Below are 15735 nucleotides of genomic sequence, written 5' to 3' on the forward strand. Positions count from 1 at the left end.
ATTTGTAAAAGTTTGCAAATCTATTAGCCTCTCTCCCCCTTCCTTTCCCTCTTTCCTTCCTACTTCCCTATAGGCTGAGATTAGATTTTCTGTGAAGCTAAGTGTGTCAGATATACCCTTTGAACCAACCATGATGAGAGTAAGATTTACACAATGCTCATCTCCCTCCCCCTTTCCCTTAATTGTAATAGGTCTTTTTTTGCCTCTTCATGAGATGTAATTTACCCCATATCCTCCTCTTCCAATGGAATCACCTTTCCTCCTCTAGTTTCTTTTTAATATCACAATAAAATCAAATTATACCTGCATCCTCTAGATATAACCAAACAGATAGAGATTTCAAGAGTTAAACATATCATCTCCCCATATAGGGATATAAGCTTTTTAACTTTTAAAAGAAAGTTATTTTTTCTTTCCTTCTTACCTTTTTTATGCTTCTCTTGAGTTCTGTATTTGAAGATCAAATTTTCTATTCAGCTCTGGTCTTTTCATCAGAAATAGATGAAATTGATCTGTTTCATTCAATGTCCATCTTTTTTCTTGAAAGATAATACTCGGTTTTGCTGGATAGTTGATTTGTCTGTAATCCAACTTCCTTTGCTTTCTAGCATATCAGACTCCATGCCCCTTTGATCCTTTAAAGTGGAAGCTGTTAAGTCCTAGGTAATTCTGATTGTGGCTCCTCGATATTTAAATTGTTTCCTTCTGGTTGTTTGCAATATTTTCTCATTGATTTGATTATTCTGAAATTAGCTATGATGTACCTTGGAGTTTTCATTTTGGTGTCTCTTTCAGAAGGTGATTGGTGAATTCTTTCAATGGCTATTTTACACTCTGATTCTAGGATATCTGGGCAGTTTTCCTTGATGATTTCCTGAAAGATGGTGTCTAAGTTCTTTTTTTTTTTTTTCATCATGGTTTTCAGGATGTCCAATAATTTTTAGATTGTGTCACCTAGATCTCTTTTCTAGGTCAGTGGTTTTTCCACTGAGATGTTTTACATTTCCTTCCTTTTTGTTTGTTTTTCATTTTTTTTATTTTGTTTGACTGATTCTTGAAATCTCATTGAGTCATTCACTTCTATTTGTTCAATTCTAATTTTTAGTGAATTATTTTTTTCAGTTAGCTTTTTTAAATCTCCTTTTGAATTTGGCTAGTTGAATTTTTATATGAAATATTTTGTTCATTGAATTTTCCCCCCATTTTACAGATTTTATTTTTCAATTAATTTGTTTCTTTTTCATATCTATTTTATAAAGTTATATGCTTTTTCCATTTCATCAAGTCCATTTTTTAAGAAGTTATTTTTCAAATAATTTCTTGTTTTCCTTTTCCATACCCTCTTGCAAAGATTTCATTTCTTTCCCCTGTTTTTCTTCTAACTCTCTTTTAAGATCCCTTTTGAATTCTTCTAAGAGAGCATTGTGAAATGGGGACCAACTCATGTCACCCTGTGGGGCTTCATCTGGAGCTGATTTGCTTTTAAGGTCCTCAGGATTTGAGGTCTCTTTTTTTCTCTATAAAAGCTATTTATGGTCAGAGTTCTTTTTGCTTTTTTGCTCATTTTTTTAAAGGTGGAGTTCTGCTTTTAAGGCAAAGGAGTGACAGCTGTTTTAATTTGCCCCGGGGCCAGGGCTGCTGACTGATTTTCAGGGCTGGGTAGGCATGGCAAGGTTCCCCATTCTTCCAGGGCTCAGTGGCTTTCAGTTTGCCTCCTACCAGATTGAAAGAGACATTTTCTGAAGTTCTTCCAAAGGACCTTCTGGAAGTTTCTTGTACTCCAAATATTTGTGGGTTCTATCACTCCAAAACTAGCTCAGAGGCTTAATGTGCTATTGTTCTAAGGGGAAGCTTGGGGGGAGATCAAATAGAGTTATATCTACTCTCTGACATCTTAGCTCTGCCCCCATGCTGTGCAAATTTTAAAGTGGTATATAAATGTTAGCTATTATTATTTAAATTAAAAACCATATAAATCAGTCAAAGAATTAATCCAGCAATCAGTAAGTCTTTATTTAGCAACTAATAAAAGTAAAGCATTGTTCTAAATACAAAAGAGAAAAAGAGAAAAAAAAAATTAAACAGTCCAAGTCACAAGGGGCTTAAGCTATTTTCTGAAGATCACTACATATTATAAGTAGACTCATTTTCATTTGGAGTTTGAGGTAACTATTTTGAAGATTTTTAAAAGACATTTAAAAATTGATGTCTTAGGGCATTTAGGTGATTTAGTGGATAGAGCACCAAGCCTGAAGTCAGGAAGACCTGATTTCATATCCCACCCTTAGACACTAACTGTGTGATCTTAGGCAAGTTACTTAATCCTGATTGTCTCTCCACTCTCCCCTCCCCCAATCGAAAAGGGACATATTGATCTGGGAACTGGGATGCTAGAGCCAGCTCCACCTGGATGCTCAAGAACCAATTGTTAAATTTTCCATGTGAGCATTTATATTTCATAAATCTGCAAACATTATAAATCAAGGCTGGATTATATTGTGGATTGTTTTGATTTACAAAAGTAATGAAGAAAACATTAATAACGCAGATTAAACCGAAAAGGTATCCTCCTGAGCATTCATATTTATCAGTATACCCCACCTGAAGTTAGGAATGAATTCCATGAAATTCATTCTAAAAAAGGGCTTTGAAGCAAAATGAACCCATCTTCTGAAATCTGATTCACAAAGTGGGGAAGAGAAAATTTACGGCATCCTGGAATTAGGAGATCTGGTCTGACATTCTATAAACTTAACCAAATTAATTCCTTCTCAGGACCTCAAATTCTTCTTCTGTAAAAATGAAGGTACTAGACAAGAGACATCTTAAAGTACCATTCAATTCTAAAATTCCTTGATTCTCTGATTCTGTGACAACAGCATCAGATCTGGATTCTTTAGCGATCCAGAAAATAATTTATAGTGAAATTTATGAACATTCCCTCAAATTATATGATCACAGGATCAGAAGATTTTAAATCTGGGAAGCAACTTGTAGATCATCTAGGCCAAGCCCATAATATTACAGATTAAGAAACTGAGGTCCAGGGAAATTGAATTGATGAGGGGAGCCCCAAAACTCTTTCTCATTCCTCATTCTCTCTCTCTCTCTCTCTCTCTCTCTCTCTCTCTCTCTCTCTCTCTCTCTCTCTCTCAGACTTTGGGGGGGAAAGCTTGGGAACTCTCTCAGAGACACTTTCCCCTGAGAGACCCCCCCCACAGGGAGTCAAGATAAAGTCATTCTGTTATCTGGATGGGACTAGTTGAGTCCAGGACCACATCTACTTAGCCCGAAGCTAGAGATCTGGATTTTTATCTAACTCTATTGAGTTGGAGATTAGTCCAGGGACACTCATTCAAATGGAAGATTCTCTCTTCTGATTTCAACTCAAAATGCTCCCAGCCCCCACCAAGAGCTATCCATGTAACAAGCTTCCTTCAGCTCAATTCCTTGCAGAGGACCTAAAAGCAGGAATTATGTCAGGAAAAAGGACCTCCCTTGGCATACCTGCCTGTGAGGAACTCTCTGCTCGCTGAGAAGACAGTCTCTTTTTTAGCATTAACTTCTCTTAGTCTTTTTCACACATTTCCCTAAAAGCACTATACCTCTCTGTTAGGACTTCTCTGCTAGACCTTTATCTCTCTGCCAGGATCTTGCCACTTGGAAGTCAGTCTTCCTAGCAAATGCTAACTTCCCAATGCCAAGTGCCAACAAACTTCTTTTTGCACTCTAACTTTTTGGGTTCATAAATTCATTTACAAAGGATCTGTGCCGACCAGAAGGGGGTTCCCACAACTCTGCCCTGCGCCAAACCTCATCATTTTTGGTTCCCTGATCGAGGGAAGCCAAATCTCATCAGAATGGCTTGTCTAAGGTAATTTCTGATAGTAAAACAGACTAAACAAGCCTTCTGATTCCAAAATCAGGACATGCTAGTTGTAGTTTAAATCTGATATCCAGATTTAAATTCCATCCCAATGCTTAGGTAATGTGACCTAAAGCAAATCACTCAATCTCATGATCCTATGTCCTTATATATAAAATGCTGGGATTGGTCCAAATGATGTTGAGATCCCTTCCAAGTCTAGATCTGTGATTCTGACACCCAAATATTGTAACAGGTGATTAATTTGTACTTCAGAAAAGGCTAGAGAAACCAGCATTTGTGATCCTTTCCTAAGTAAGACCAAGACTACTGAAAACCAGTTGCAGTCTACTGACTCATCTAAAATACCCTTAAAATAACCTCTGAAGATTTTTTCAGAACTAAATATATTTGGATTGGATTATTAGAATTGCCTGCAGGTGATTCTGAAAAGAAAGGAGGCAAACAGAAAATACCTATTAAAGAGACTCAGAGAGGCAGATATAGGGATTTCTCTGAATGTGACCACTTCATAAGGACTTTCCAAAGGCCACATTTAGAAATAAGGAACATTTTAATACAATAGTTCGTGGATAAGTATATTTTTATTAAGTGGAATGTAGGAATAATTGGAAATCTTCTTCCCCTTGCCTCCAAAAAATCTATTGCAAAATTTTTACTGTATGGTGTCTCGAGACTAGCCACAAGTATTTTTTATAACTTGCTTTGCCAATGTGAATTTCCTGCCTGAACTGAGGCTATAACCTTTTTATTGAGTTCTCCTTAGTTTTAGTTCCAGGATTTCTCACGTTCTAATTGTTATTCTTTTTTTTTTTTTTTTCTCCCATAAGGATGGGAATGATTTTGAACATCCTTATCAAGAGATGGACTTCTTCATCCATCAAATAATCCTCTTAAAACTTGAAGTGAAAGAACCAATGATTATCTTTGACCCACCTTTTGATGAATGCTGGAAAATAATCTATAACTGCTTCATGGAAATTATTAAGAACTCTGAAAATATTCCTAAGGTAAAGTGTGACTCATAGAGAGGGGAGATATACAAAACAAGGTGAAAGAAGACTACTTGGAACATAATAGAACCTAAAAATATCCATGATAATAACATCAAGAGACATTTAATGGGAGTGTATAGGTCACCTTCTAAAGTCCAAGGGAGATTAAAGGAAATTAGAAAGGAAGCTAGAAATATTTTGAGAGACAACCTCTCTCATGGATATATTCTTCATGAATTGAAAGCTTTCTCAAATTAACACATACCTTTGGTTTATGCTAATCTCTTAAATTAAGAGAATGTGGGGGTAGCTAGGTGGTAAAGTAGTAGCTAGAGCACTAGCCCTGGAGTCAAGAAGAGCTGAGTTCAAATCTAGCCTCAGACACTTGGCACTTACTAGCTGTGTGACTTTAGTCAAGTTACCTGACCCCAATTGCCCCACCAAAAAACTACCCCAAAGCAAACAAAAAAGAAATTATGTATAGATTATAGATCTAAAGCTAGAAGGGACTTTATTTTTAATATGCATTGCTTTATGAATCATATCTGAAGAGAAAAATCAGAACAAACAGGAAAAACCATGAGAGAAAAAAAAAGTTTTTTTTCTTGACTTTGTAATAGGCTCATTTCTTGGCACTCTCCTAAAATCATCTTGGTGATTATTCTTGTAGGTTGGTGAAGGTGCAATGAGGACACAAAGGATTCCTCTGCTTTTATTTGCATTAAAATGATCCCTTTGCATTTCAAGAGGTGTCTTTTTATTATTGGAATTTGTAAACAAATATATTACTTCCTCAGTGTCCCAAAACAGATCAACTCTGACTGAATCTCCTGTCAGCTTTTGTCTTTCCAGACTAAAAAGGGCTGTCTTCATATCCAGACCCATCTTCTTTTGACTATTTAAATTGACCTTTTTTCCCCCTAGTTCAATGCAATTCAATAAGCATCTTTTACTTGCCTATCATAGACATTTTACTAGGTACTGAAGATAAAAAGTAAAAAATGAAAATGTTCCTGAACCAACAATTCTAATTGTAATGCCAGAGAAACTGAGGCAAGATAGGGATTAGAGAATTTTTAATATTGTATTTGAAAGGGAGAGATTTACTGGGATCAATTGATTCATGGTTTGGTCCCAGGGCTGAATGAGAGTATAGTCTTCAAGAGTCCAGCAGCTAATGTGTGTTTCCCATGAAGTACACACACACACACACACACACACACACACGGCTCCAAACCATCAGGGTAGACTGAGGCAGGGGTGGAGCCAGAACACTGAGAGCAGGAATAGACTATCAATCCCGTTCTGACAAGGTGGAGGGAGGCACCAGACATTCTGATAAGTTGGGAGGCACCAGACATTCTGATAAGTTGGGATCAAGAAGAGCAATGACAGAATAGGGGAGGCACCAGACATTCTGATAAGTAGGGAAGGGCTGGGGTCATGATGTCTGAAATAGAAGGCATTTATTCATTTGAGTTGTAAAAAGCTTGGTTTTTTTTTAACTTTGAACTTAAAAAAAAAACAAACACAAAACCATTATCTCATACATAGAAACCATGAATCTCCATTTCATAGTACTTGCTTCTTTTGAAAAAGTAGATATTAAATTCCCCACAGTTGTCTGTCCTTCCTTCTGTTCTCTTGTATACATTAAAAAAAGTTTCAATGGTTCTCTTTTTTTTCAGAGGGAAGGGTTAACTATCATTATTGCTAACCCCTTTACACTCTTCCCTCATTTTTCCTAATTAATAAAATGAGAAAAGAAAAATCCATTATAACTAATAAGCATAGTCAACTAAAAAGAATCCATGTAAAGGCCAGGTCTAAAAAAAAGATATTTCTTTCTTCACTTTGAGCCCATTTCTCTGTGAGGAATGGGTACCATCATAGGTCCTCTGGAGTGAGACATTGGTTATACCATTGATCAGAGCTCTTTAATCTTAGAAAGTTGTTTTCCTTTATTGTTATTTTTATTTAAATTCTTTTCCTAGTTTTTCATTATACATTCCTATACTTCATTATTCATTCTACATTAGCCAATAATAACCCAGGAGTTTTAAAAATTGTCTCAATTTATCAAATAGTGCAATATAGCACATTGTTCAGTCATTTTCCAATAAATGGAAACCCCCTTTGATACTACTCCTTTTATTTTTCCTTTTAAATTCCTTAATTTCTTTAATTCTACTTCTCTTCTTTCCCTTTTTATTTCACCCCCAATAGATAGGAATTCCATTAGATTCTACTCCTTTCCTCCTCCTTTTGAATCTTACTCTTCTCCTTTTGGGATAAGGCAATTTGTATTGCTTTCACCTATTTCCTTTCTCTTTAAAAACTTATCTTTGCTTGTTTTCCTGTTGAGTTGCATCAAATCATTTATGTGTGCAATCATGTTTTGTCTATTTCAGAGACTAATAAATAGTAAGTTTCTACTGATGCCCACTCCCTTGACTTCTTTCTTCATGTTTATTAGATGTTTATTATTATGTGCCTGAATTATGAAAAAAATAGCAAGTCCTACCCCTTCTTCCTACACAAATGTATTCCTTTTACCTTTCCTTCTCTTGTCCCCCCACTTAAATCCCTCAAAATAGAACCTATCCATCCTTAGAAACTTTGTTTTTCTTATTTATTTCCCTCAATACATTTTGAATTCATCAAGGATCTAAAAAGTCTAAAAGGTTACTTTTTTCTTCTTCCCTTATCAAAAAATTAGCACCAAACTAATAATTCTTAGATTATCTCTTGACTTGTTTTTTAAGGCAGGTGTTTTTTTTTTTTTAAATGTCAGATAATGTACATTTTCTTTAACTTAAGTCTTTGATTTTGTTCTAATATTTTGGGCTGTTTTGTGTTGCCACTGATTTCTATTTGTTTATATCCTAGTTTTCAAGGAGTCTGTTACTTGTTAAAGTTTAATACTTTTTCTTCTACTCTTTTTCTTCTCCTTCCAATTCTTTTTCCGGAACATTTATTTTATTTTTGTCTGTTTCAATTTTTCTAGATATTAATGTAATCCTTATTTTAAAAGATCCATTCTCTCCCCAAGTCTCTGCTTACCGTAGTTATAGAGTTGCAGTCCCCTTTTATACTGGATTTTGAAGCATTTCTAAGTCTAAAATAATTTTTTTTCACTAGCCATTGTTTCTTTGGTTTACTCATCTCCCTAGCTTTAGTTCTTGAATAAGGGCTTTGTTCTAAGACTGAATTCCATTCCAACCTTTAGAATAAGTAGCCAATTCTGCTTAGTCTCACCCTAGATCACATGGATTTCTACACTGAATTATACCTCTGGAGATCAGGTTCCCCTGGATCCTTAAAGTTCAGAGTGCTAAGTTTTCAAATTCCTCTATGGCATCTCAGGACAGACTGTTAGGGAATTTTGTTTCTACACAGCTGGGTTATCTTTATATATCTATATCTATATCTATATATCTTTTTATTTACAACATATATGATGCATGGGTAATTTTTCAGCATTGATGATTGCAAAACCTTTTGTTCCAACTTTTCCCCTCCTTCCTCCCACCCCCTCCTCCAGATGGCAGGTTGACCAATACATGTTAAATATGTTAGAGTATAAGTTAAATACAATATATGTATACATGTCCATGTAGTTATTTTTTTTATTTTTTTTAATTATTTTTTTTTATTCAATAGCCTTTTATTTACAGGTTATATGCATGGGTAACTTTACAGCGTTAACAATTGCCAAACCTCTTGTTCCAATTTTTCACCTCTTACCCCCCACCCCCTCCCCTAGATGGCAGGATGACCAGTAGATGTTAAATACATTAAAATATAAATTAGATACACAATAAGTATACATGACCAAAACGTTATTTTGCTGTATAAAAAGAATCAGACTCTGAAATATTGTACAATTAGCTTGTGAAGGAAATCAAAAATGCAGGTGTGCATAAATATAGGGATTGGGAATTCAATGTAATGGTTTTTAGTCATCTCCCAGAGTTCTTTTTCTGGGCATAGCTAGTTCAGTTCATTACTGCTCCATTAGAAATGATTTGGTTGATCTCGTTGCTGAGGATGGCCTGGTCCATCAGAACTGGTCATCATATAGTATTGTTGTTGAAGTATATAATGATCTCCTGGTCCTGCTCATTTCACTCAGCATCAGTTCGTGTAAGTCTCTCCAGGCCTTTCTGAAATCATCCTGTTGGTCATTTCCTTACAGAACAGTAATATTCCATAATATTCATATACCACAATTTATTCAGCCATTCTCCAACTGATGGACATCCATTCAGTTTCCAGTTTCTAGCCACTACAAAAAGGGCTGCCACAAACATTCGTGCACATACAGGTCCCTTTCCCTTCTTTATAATCTCTTTGGGATATAATCCCAGTAGTAACACTGCTGGATCAAAGGGTATGCACAGTTTGATAACTTTTTGAGCATAGTTCCAAACTACTCTCCAGAATGGTTGGATTCGTTCACAACTCCACCAACAATGCATCAATGTCCCAGTTTTCCCGCATCCCCTCCAACAATCATCATTATTTTTTCCTGTCATCTTAGCCAATCTGACAGGTGTGTAGTGGTATCTTAGAGTTGTCTTAATTTGCATTTCTCTGATTAATAATGACTTGGAGCATCTTTTCATATGACTAGAAATAGTTTTCAATTTCTTCATCTGAGAATTGTCTGTTCATATCCTTTGACCATTTTTCAATTGGAGAATGGCTTGATTTTTTATAAATTAGAGTTAATTCTCTATATATTTTTGTCCATATAGTTATTTTGCGGTACAAAAAGAATCGGACTTTGAAATATTGTACAATTAGACTGTGAAGGAAATCCAAAATGCAGGCGGGCAAAAATAGAGGGATTGGGAATTCTATGTAATGGTTCATAGTCATGTCCAGAGTTCTTTCACTGGGTGTAGATGGTTCAGTTCATTACTGCTCTATTGGAATTGATTTGGTTAATCTCATTGTTGAAGAGGGCCATGTCTATCAGAATTGATTATTATATGGTATCGTTGTTGAAGTATATAATGATCTTCTGGTCCTGCTCATTTCACTCAGCATCAGTTCATGTAAGTCTCTCCAGGCCTTTCTGAAATCATCCTATAGCTGGGTTTTCTTGATCTGAACACTGCCATACTGCATTGATAGGTCACTGATGCTCCCAGGGACATCTTGATTCTACTACATCCTCCACTAAAAGAATTTTGACACTGCCTCTCCAGCCAGGTTTTCTCTTAAAGGCTTTTCCTGCCTCCTGAAAGTAGCAGCACTGAATATTTCAACCTAGATATCCTATAAGAGCATATCAAATTCAACATGGCTCAAATAAAATTCATTATTTACTAACTTGACTACAAGCATCTCTATTTATCTTTGGTCATCTTGTTAGGCTACTGGACTGATTCTGTGACTTTTTAAGTAGCTCTCTTTCCTATTACTCTGAGCTTTTTAGTTTATCTTTTGTGTAGCTCCAAGGTAGGAGTAGTTATTTCCAATAGTTTCTCATTGAACTTCTTCCTTCTTGATGAAATCAGTGTAGAAAAATAATTTAGAGATGAATTGGGAAGCATTTTAAATTCCATACAAAAGATTTTCTATTTTATCCTAAGGAACCATTGAAATTTCTTAAGCAGGAAAATGACAGTCAGACATAGACTATAGTAATCAAGTGGTCATCTGTATAAAAGATGATTTGGAGAGAGAATAGACTGAAGATAAGGAAACCAGTTAGAAGACTATTGTAATATTGACTGATTATAATTTCAGGGGATTGATGAAGAAGCATCTACTCATCTTCAGGCAGAAAGGATATAGACTTGAAATACATAATGAGGCACTTTTTGAACATGGAAATTTGTTTCAATTGACTTATGTATATTTGCTTAAAAATTTTTTTTCAACTTTCTTCCCCCTGCCCCACCAGTGATAGGAGGAGAGGAGGAGAAAAAGAAAACAAATGTTTGTTAATTAAAAAATAAAATAAATATTTTGGGGGCTTTTAAAATTTAATTTAATTTTTTAATTTAATTATTATTCTTATTAAAGCTTTTTATCTACAAACATATGCATGGATAATTTTTCAACATTGACCCCTGCAAAACCTTGTGTTCCAAATTTCCCCCCTTTCTTTCACCCTCCTCCCCCATTTTTTAAAAAAAGAAGTCTACTGTAGTATTAGTTCAGGAAGAAAGTAAGGAGAACCTAAACTATTTGAATAGAAAAAAGAGGATAGAGGCAAGAGTTGTCATGGAGATAGAATTAACTGATTGGATTGGATAAAGAGAATAAGAGAGATTAAAGAGTGGAGACTGACACCAAGGTTGTGAATCTAAATGACTAGAATGGTAAAGCCCTCAACAGAAATAGAAAAGATAGGAAAAGGAGTGGGTTCAAGAATAATGAATTTTGTTTCAAACATATTAAGTCTGAGATACCTATAACACATTGAGTTTAAGATGTCCAACTAGTAATGTTGAACCTTAAGAGAGAAATGAGGGCTTAATATAGATTTGGAAGTCATCTGCCTGAAATTCTTAATTGAACCCATGGGAGTTGATCATCAAGGAAAAGTTTAGAAAGAACAGAGAAGAGGGACCAAAACCCTGGATGTGACATCACTGAAATACACACATACACATGCACACACATATACACAGAGTTCATTTAAAGTTTTATCTAGTAACAACTCTTATACTGTATTTGGGAAGCTTATTTTTTGGACTCAAGTTCAAAAACCTTTACACTTATTCTTATTAAATTTTGTTTAAATGTAAATGTTGTTAGATTTGTCCAAAGGTCGAGCTTTTTGAAATCTTTTTTTTTTTTGAATACTGATTCTACATCCTTAATATGTGTTAATCCTTTCTGCTTTGTGTCATCTGCAAATATAAGAATTTCATTTGTGCCTTTAGTCTATTAATTTAAATAATTTTTGAACACCATAATATCAAAAATAGATTGTTAGAGCACTTCACTACAGACTTTCAGGTTGACAGTGGACCATTAAATGACTCCACTTTAGGTCTAGTCACGTAACCAGTTCTTAATTCACCAAACTAACACAACTCTTTTCTTTTTGTCCAAAGAGATATCATGAAATACTTTGTCAAATGCTTTTCTGGCATTTAGAGGTACTATGTTCATGGCATTCCCTTGACATACAAGTCTAGTAATCCTGTCAAAAATGAGAAGCGCATTACTCAGGTATAAAATGTTCTGATGGAGCTAGATTGCTATTAGTGAACACCATTTTCTTTTCTAAATGCTCACAAGCCATCCCTTCCAGTTTTACATATTCCAGTTTTCTTTTTTTGGCCAGAAATTGAAGTGAAGCTTTCTGATCTATAATCAAGGTTCTTTTTCCTTTTTTTGAAAATTAAGTCAATATTTAACCTTTAGAATATCTTTCTGTCTTTTAAAATTCCTTCTTTTTTTGTCTTTCCTTCAAAGTATTTCAAATCTTTTAAGAAGTACTGCTTTCTTCCTGATAACATGGAGGGTAAGGAGATACTCCTTCAACTTTTTGCCTATTTTACTAAAAGGGAGGACAGCTTGTATTTTGTTCATTTACAGCAGTTACCAGGCACTGAAATAAACACAAATATAATATACTCATTGCACATCATTGCAAAATTCCCTTTTCTCTCCGTTCTTGCTTAGAAATAATATTTTGAGTTCTGCATTATTTATTGGTGGAAATCAAAGTGGCAAACTGCCATTGCAAATAACTTGTTTGACCTCTAGTGGCAACCAAATGAGGTTTTATTTTTTAGGAGTTTTTCAGTCACTTTATGGGGTTTTCTCAATCTATTCTTTCAATATGGTGATAGTTTGTTCAGCTAGAGTTGTTCTAATTAACAAATTTCTGCCAAAGCATAATGCAATTCCAACCCACAGATTTCTGGGTTGACTTTAAAGTTATTTTAAAGGGGTCTGGGCATATATCAAACATTGCCATTTTCATTTTTATGTAATCTATATCCTAGAATCTGATCTCCAGACTTTCATGCACCAAGTTCAATCTTGGAGGGTTACCTTTCAAATCATATTTCTTTGGCTTGTTTGCTTCCATCAAGAATTTCCTCTAGGAAACTCAGAATATGTTCATATAGATATATTTCCCTTATATAAGTAAAAGGCCCCAAGTCGAATGCAGGCACTCAAGATAACAATGTATCTCAGATTTAAGACAATTTTTATTTTATTACACTGAAAATACAAACCATCCTAGAACTCATAGTAATAGTAGTCCATAAAATGTCAATAAAATTCCTTTTCTCTTTCTGAGGAGTCCCATTTTCTACCTCAGGGAACTAAACAGACATACAGACATATAGAGATTATATAGAAAATTTGTTAAACACTTAATGTATACTAAGGACTGTGCTAAGCTCCAGACATAGAACAAAAAAGACAGTCCCTATTCTCAAGGAACTTACATTCTAATGGAGGAAGACAACACCTAAAATCCCTTCATATTCAACTCACATCTGTGCCCTTTGCCTATATACTCCTTCTCACTGTCATAATAATGAAGGCATAATAATGAAAAAGTTCTAATGAGTTACAAGTATCATCCTTCCTTGTAGGAATGTAAACAGATAAACCTTAGGAAGTTCTTTATATCACTTTCTTGATTACCTCCATATGCTTCTCCTGAGTCCTGTATTTGAAAATAAAATTTTCTGTTCAGCTTTGGTCTTTTCATCATGAATGCTTGAAAACCCCTTTATTTCATTGAATTTCCACTTTTCCCACTCAGTTTTGCTGAGTAGATGATTCTTGGATGTAATGCTAACTCCATTGATCTCCAGAATATCATATTAAGTAGAAATTTAACTTCTAGAAACTTCTCCTCTCTTTCTCTTCTCTCTTTTACATATTGATCAGATATTAAGAACCTATTGTTTCACTTCTTTGAAGACATTTCTATTTCCCAATGAAATACAAATTCCTCTTCCTGACATTCAAATCCCTCTGATCTGTCTCTAAGCTACTCTTAGCCTATGTGACTTCTTTCACAAACTGGTTTTTTATTTTTTTTCTGGGCAAACTAGAAACTCGAGTATTAACTGTCTTAGAGAGTGAGTCAGTCTGGTTTATTCTCACTCTAAGGAAAGTTCAAAGTGATTTTTCCCTCCTTGCATCTCCTCATAGTAACTTGTTTGAACTTTTGCCATGTATTTTATCACATTCTAATTTATATTGTGATTATTTGTGTAGTTATCTTCAATACTAGACTATAAAATTTTCAAGGAAAGGACTAGGGACTTCATCTTATTTATCCTTATCTAATCTGCAAAGTAGGCTTTTAATAAATGTCTGTTGAATGCATTTTTTTGGGTTAATGTGGTCCAAGATAAGTCATTCCTTCCATGTAAGCAACCCATGCAGGTATTTATCATTCACAATTTTGCTAAATTTGGTTCTCAGATCAGCACATAGGAATGTTATTTTCCTATTAAATCAGAAAAGGTTTAATAATGTTTTTCTACTATTGCACATATATAGTGGCCTTCTTCTTTTAAAGTTCAGATTATTCCCAGGTCAAACAATGTTTCCTAAAATAAGGGAAAGCCTGATATAATCAGCATAATTAAGTTATGTTTTTAAAAAAACAAATACAAAATAGAAAAAAAAATTGTCACATGCACAGAGAAACATAAGAGAGGATTTAAAATATGAAACAATAAATTTCCATTTCAAGAATTTCAAGAATTAAAATAAATACTACACATTATATTCAGAACTATCCATCTTTGCTTTGTTGTAGATTTTCTTTTGTTCTTTGCTGTGTACTTTTTACTTAGTTTTTTCTCCCCCTATCCTCCCTCTCCCCAAGAAGATTACAGTTAAGAGTAGAAATATTTATGTATATACACACACACATAAACACATATATGCATAAATATACATAAGATATTTATAATCATATTGATGTATATTACCTATACATTCATATACATCTGTATAAGATTTATTTCGCTTGTTTTCTATTTTTCTAAATGTGGACGACATCATCCTTCTAAAGTCCAAGTCCTTGCATATTTTTCTAAATCCACTAACTCATCATTTCCTAACTCATCATCATATAGCAATATTTCAGCTGCATACTATGTAGTTGTTTTAAATACTCTGAAACAATATTAGTTAATATGATTGACATTTACATAATTAAGTACTAATATGGTCTTTGACCCTGTCTTTTAACATCATCCCATATGAAGTAATTTCATTCTTTTAGGTTACAAACATTTTCCTAGAACATATCTTCCATTTTCTAGGATGTTAAATTGTTGCCTCCCACCTACAACCTCAGATACTTTCTAGCCTTGGGACCTCAGGCAAGTCAATTAATCTCTGCCTACTTCAGTTTCCTCAATTATAGAATGAGAAAAATATTAGTACCTACCCTGCAAGGTTATTGTAAGAATCAAATTAGATAATATTTGTAACATGCTTGTTCTCTTCTTCCCTTCCCCTTTATTCACAGTTAACTACTGGATTTGACCTAACTTTCTTTAGGGACGATTTCCTTCAAGGAAGTGGTCTGGCCACTTTCAAAAGATGTAAAATGATTTTTTAAAAATGCAAAGATCATATTTGGGGGATCCGTGCATTATAGGCATTAACATTTCAAAGTGAGGACTACTTACTTCCCTTTCTCTGTGAAAACAGTTTCATTTATGTTCTTTAGGTAGAAGTAAACCTTTTTCCAGAGCTCCAAGGACAGAATCTGACTCTTGGGACTGTCTGCCCAGATGAAATATTAGTTTCAGATTTTGTGAAGCAAACAGAAGAGGTTTTTGAAAAAAACCAAGTAGGCCCCAAAAAGTAAGTTGGCTTAATCTTGAATCCTAT

At 34.5% G+C, this 15735-nt stretch overlaps 1 protein-coding gene across 3 annotated transcripts in view; it reads left to right on the plus strand.

The window, feature by feature from the left end:
• DNAH3 (dynein axonemal heavy chain 3) overlaps positions 1-15735 on the plus strand; it is a 196481-nt gene that overhangs the window by 30238 nt on the left and 150508 nt on the right. For all 3 annotated transcript variants that reach the window (XM_031942286.1, XM_031942295.1, XM_031942288.1), the window contains 2 exons: positions 4717-4896; positions 15572-15708. In XM_031942286.1, the coding sequence (XP_031798146.1) occupies positions 4717-4896; positions 15572-15708 (317 nt within the window). The remainder of the gene's footprint in view (positions 1-4716; positions 4897-15571; positions 15709-15735) is intronic.

The sequence above is a fragment of the Sarcophilus harrisii genome, chromosome 1 (genome assembly GCF_902635505.1).
Source record: "Sarcophilus harrisii chromosome 1, mSarHar1.11, whole genome shotgun sequence".
NCBI lineage: Eukaryota > Metazoa > Chordata > Mammalia > Dasyuromorphia > Dasyuridae > Sarcophilus > Sarcophilus harrisii.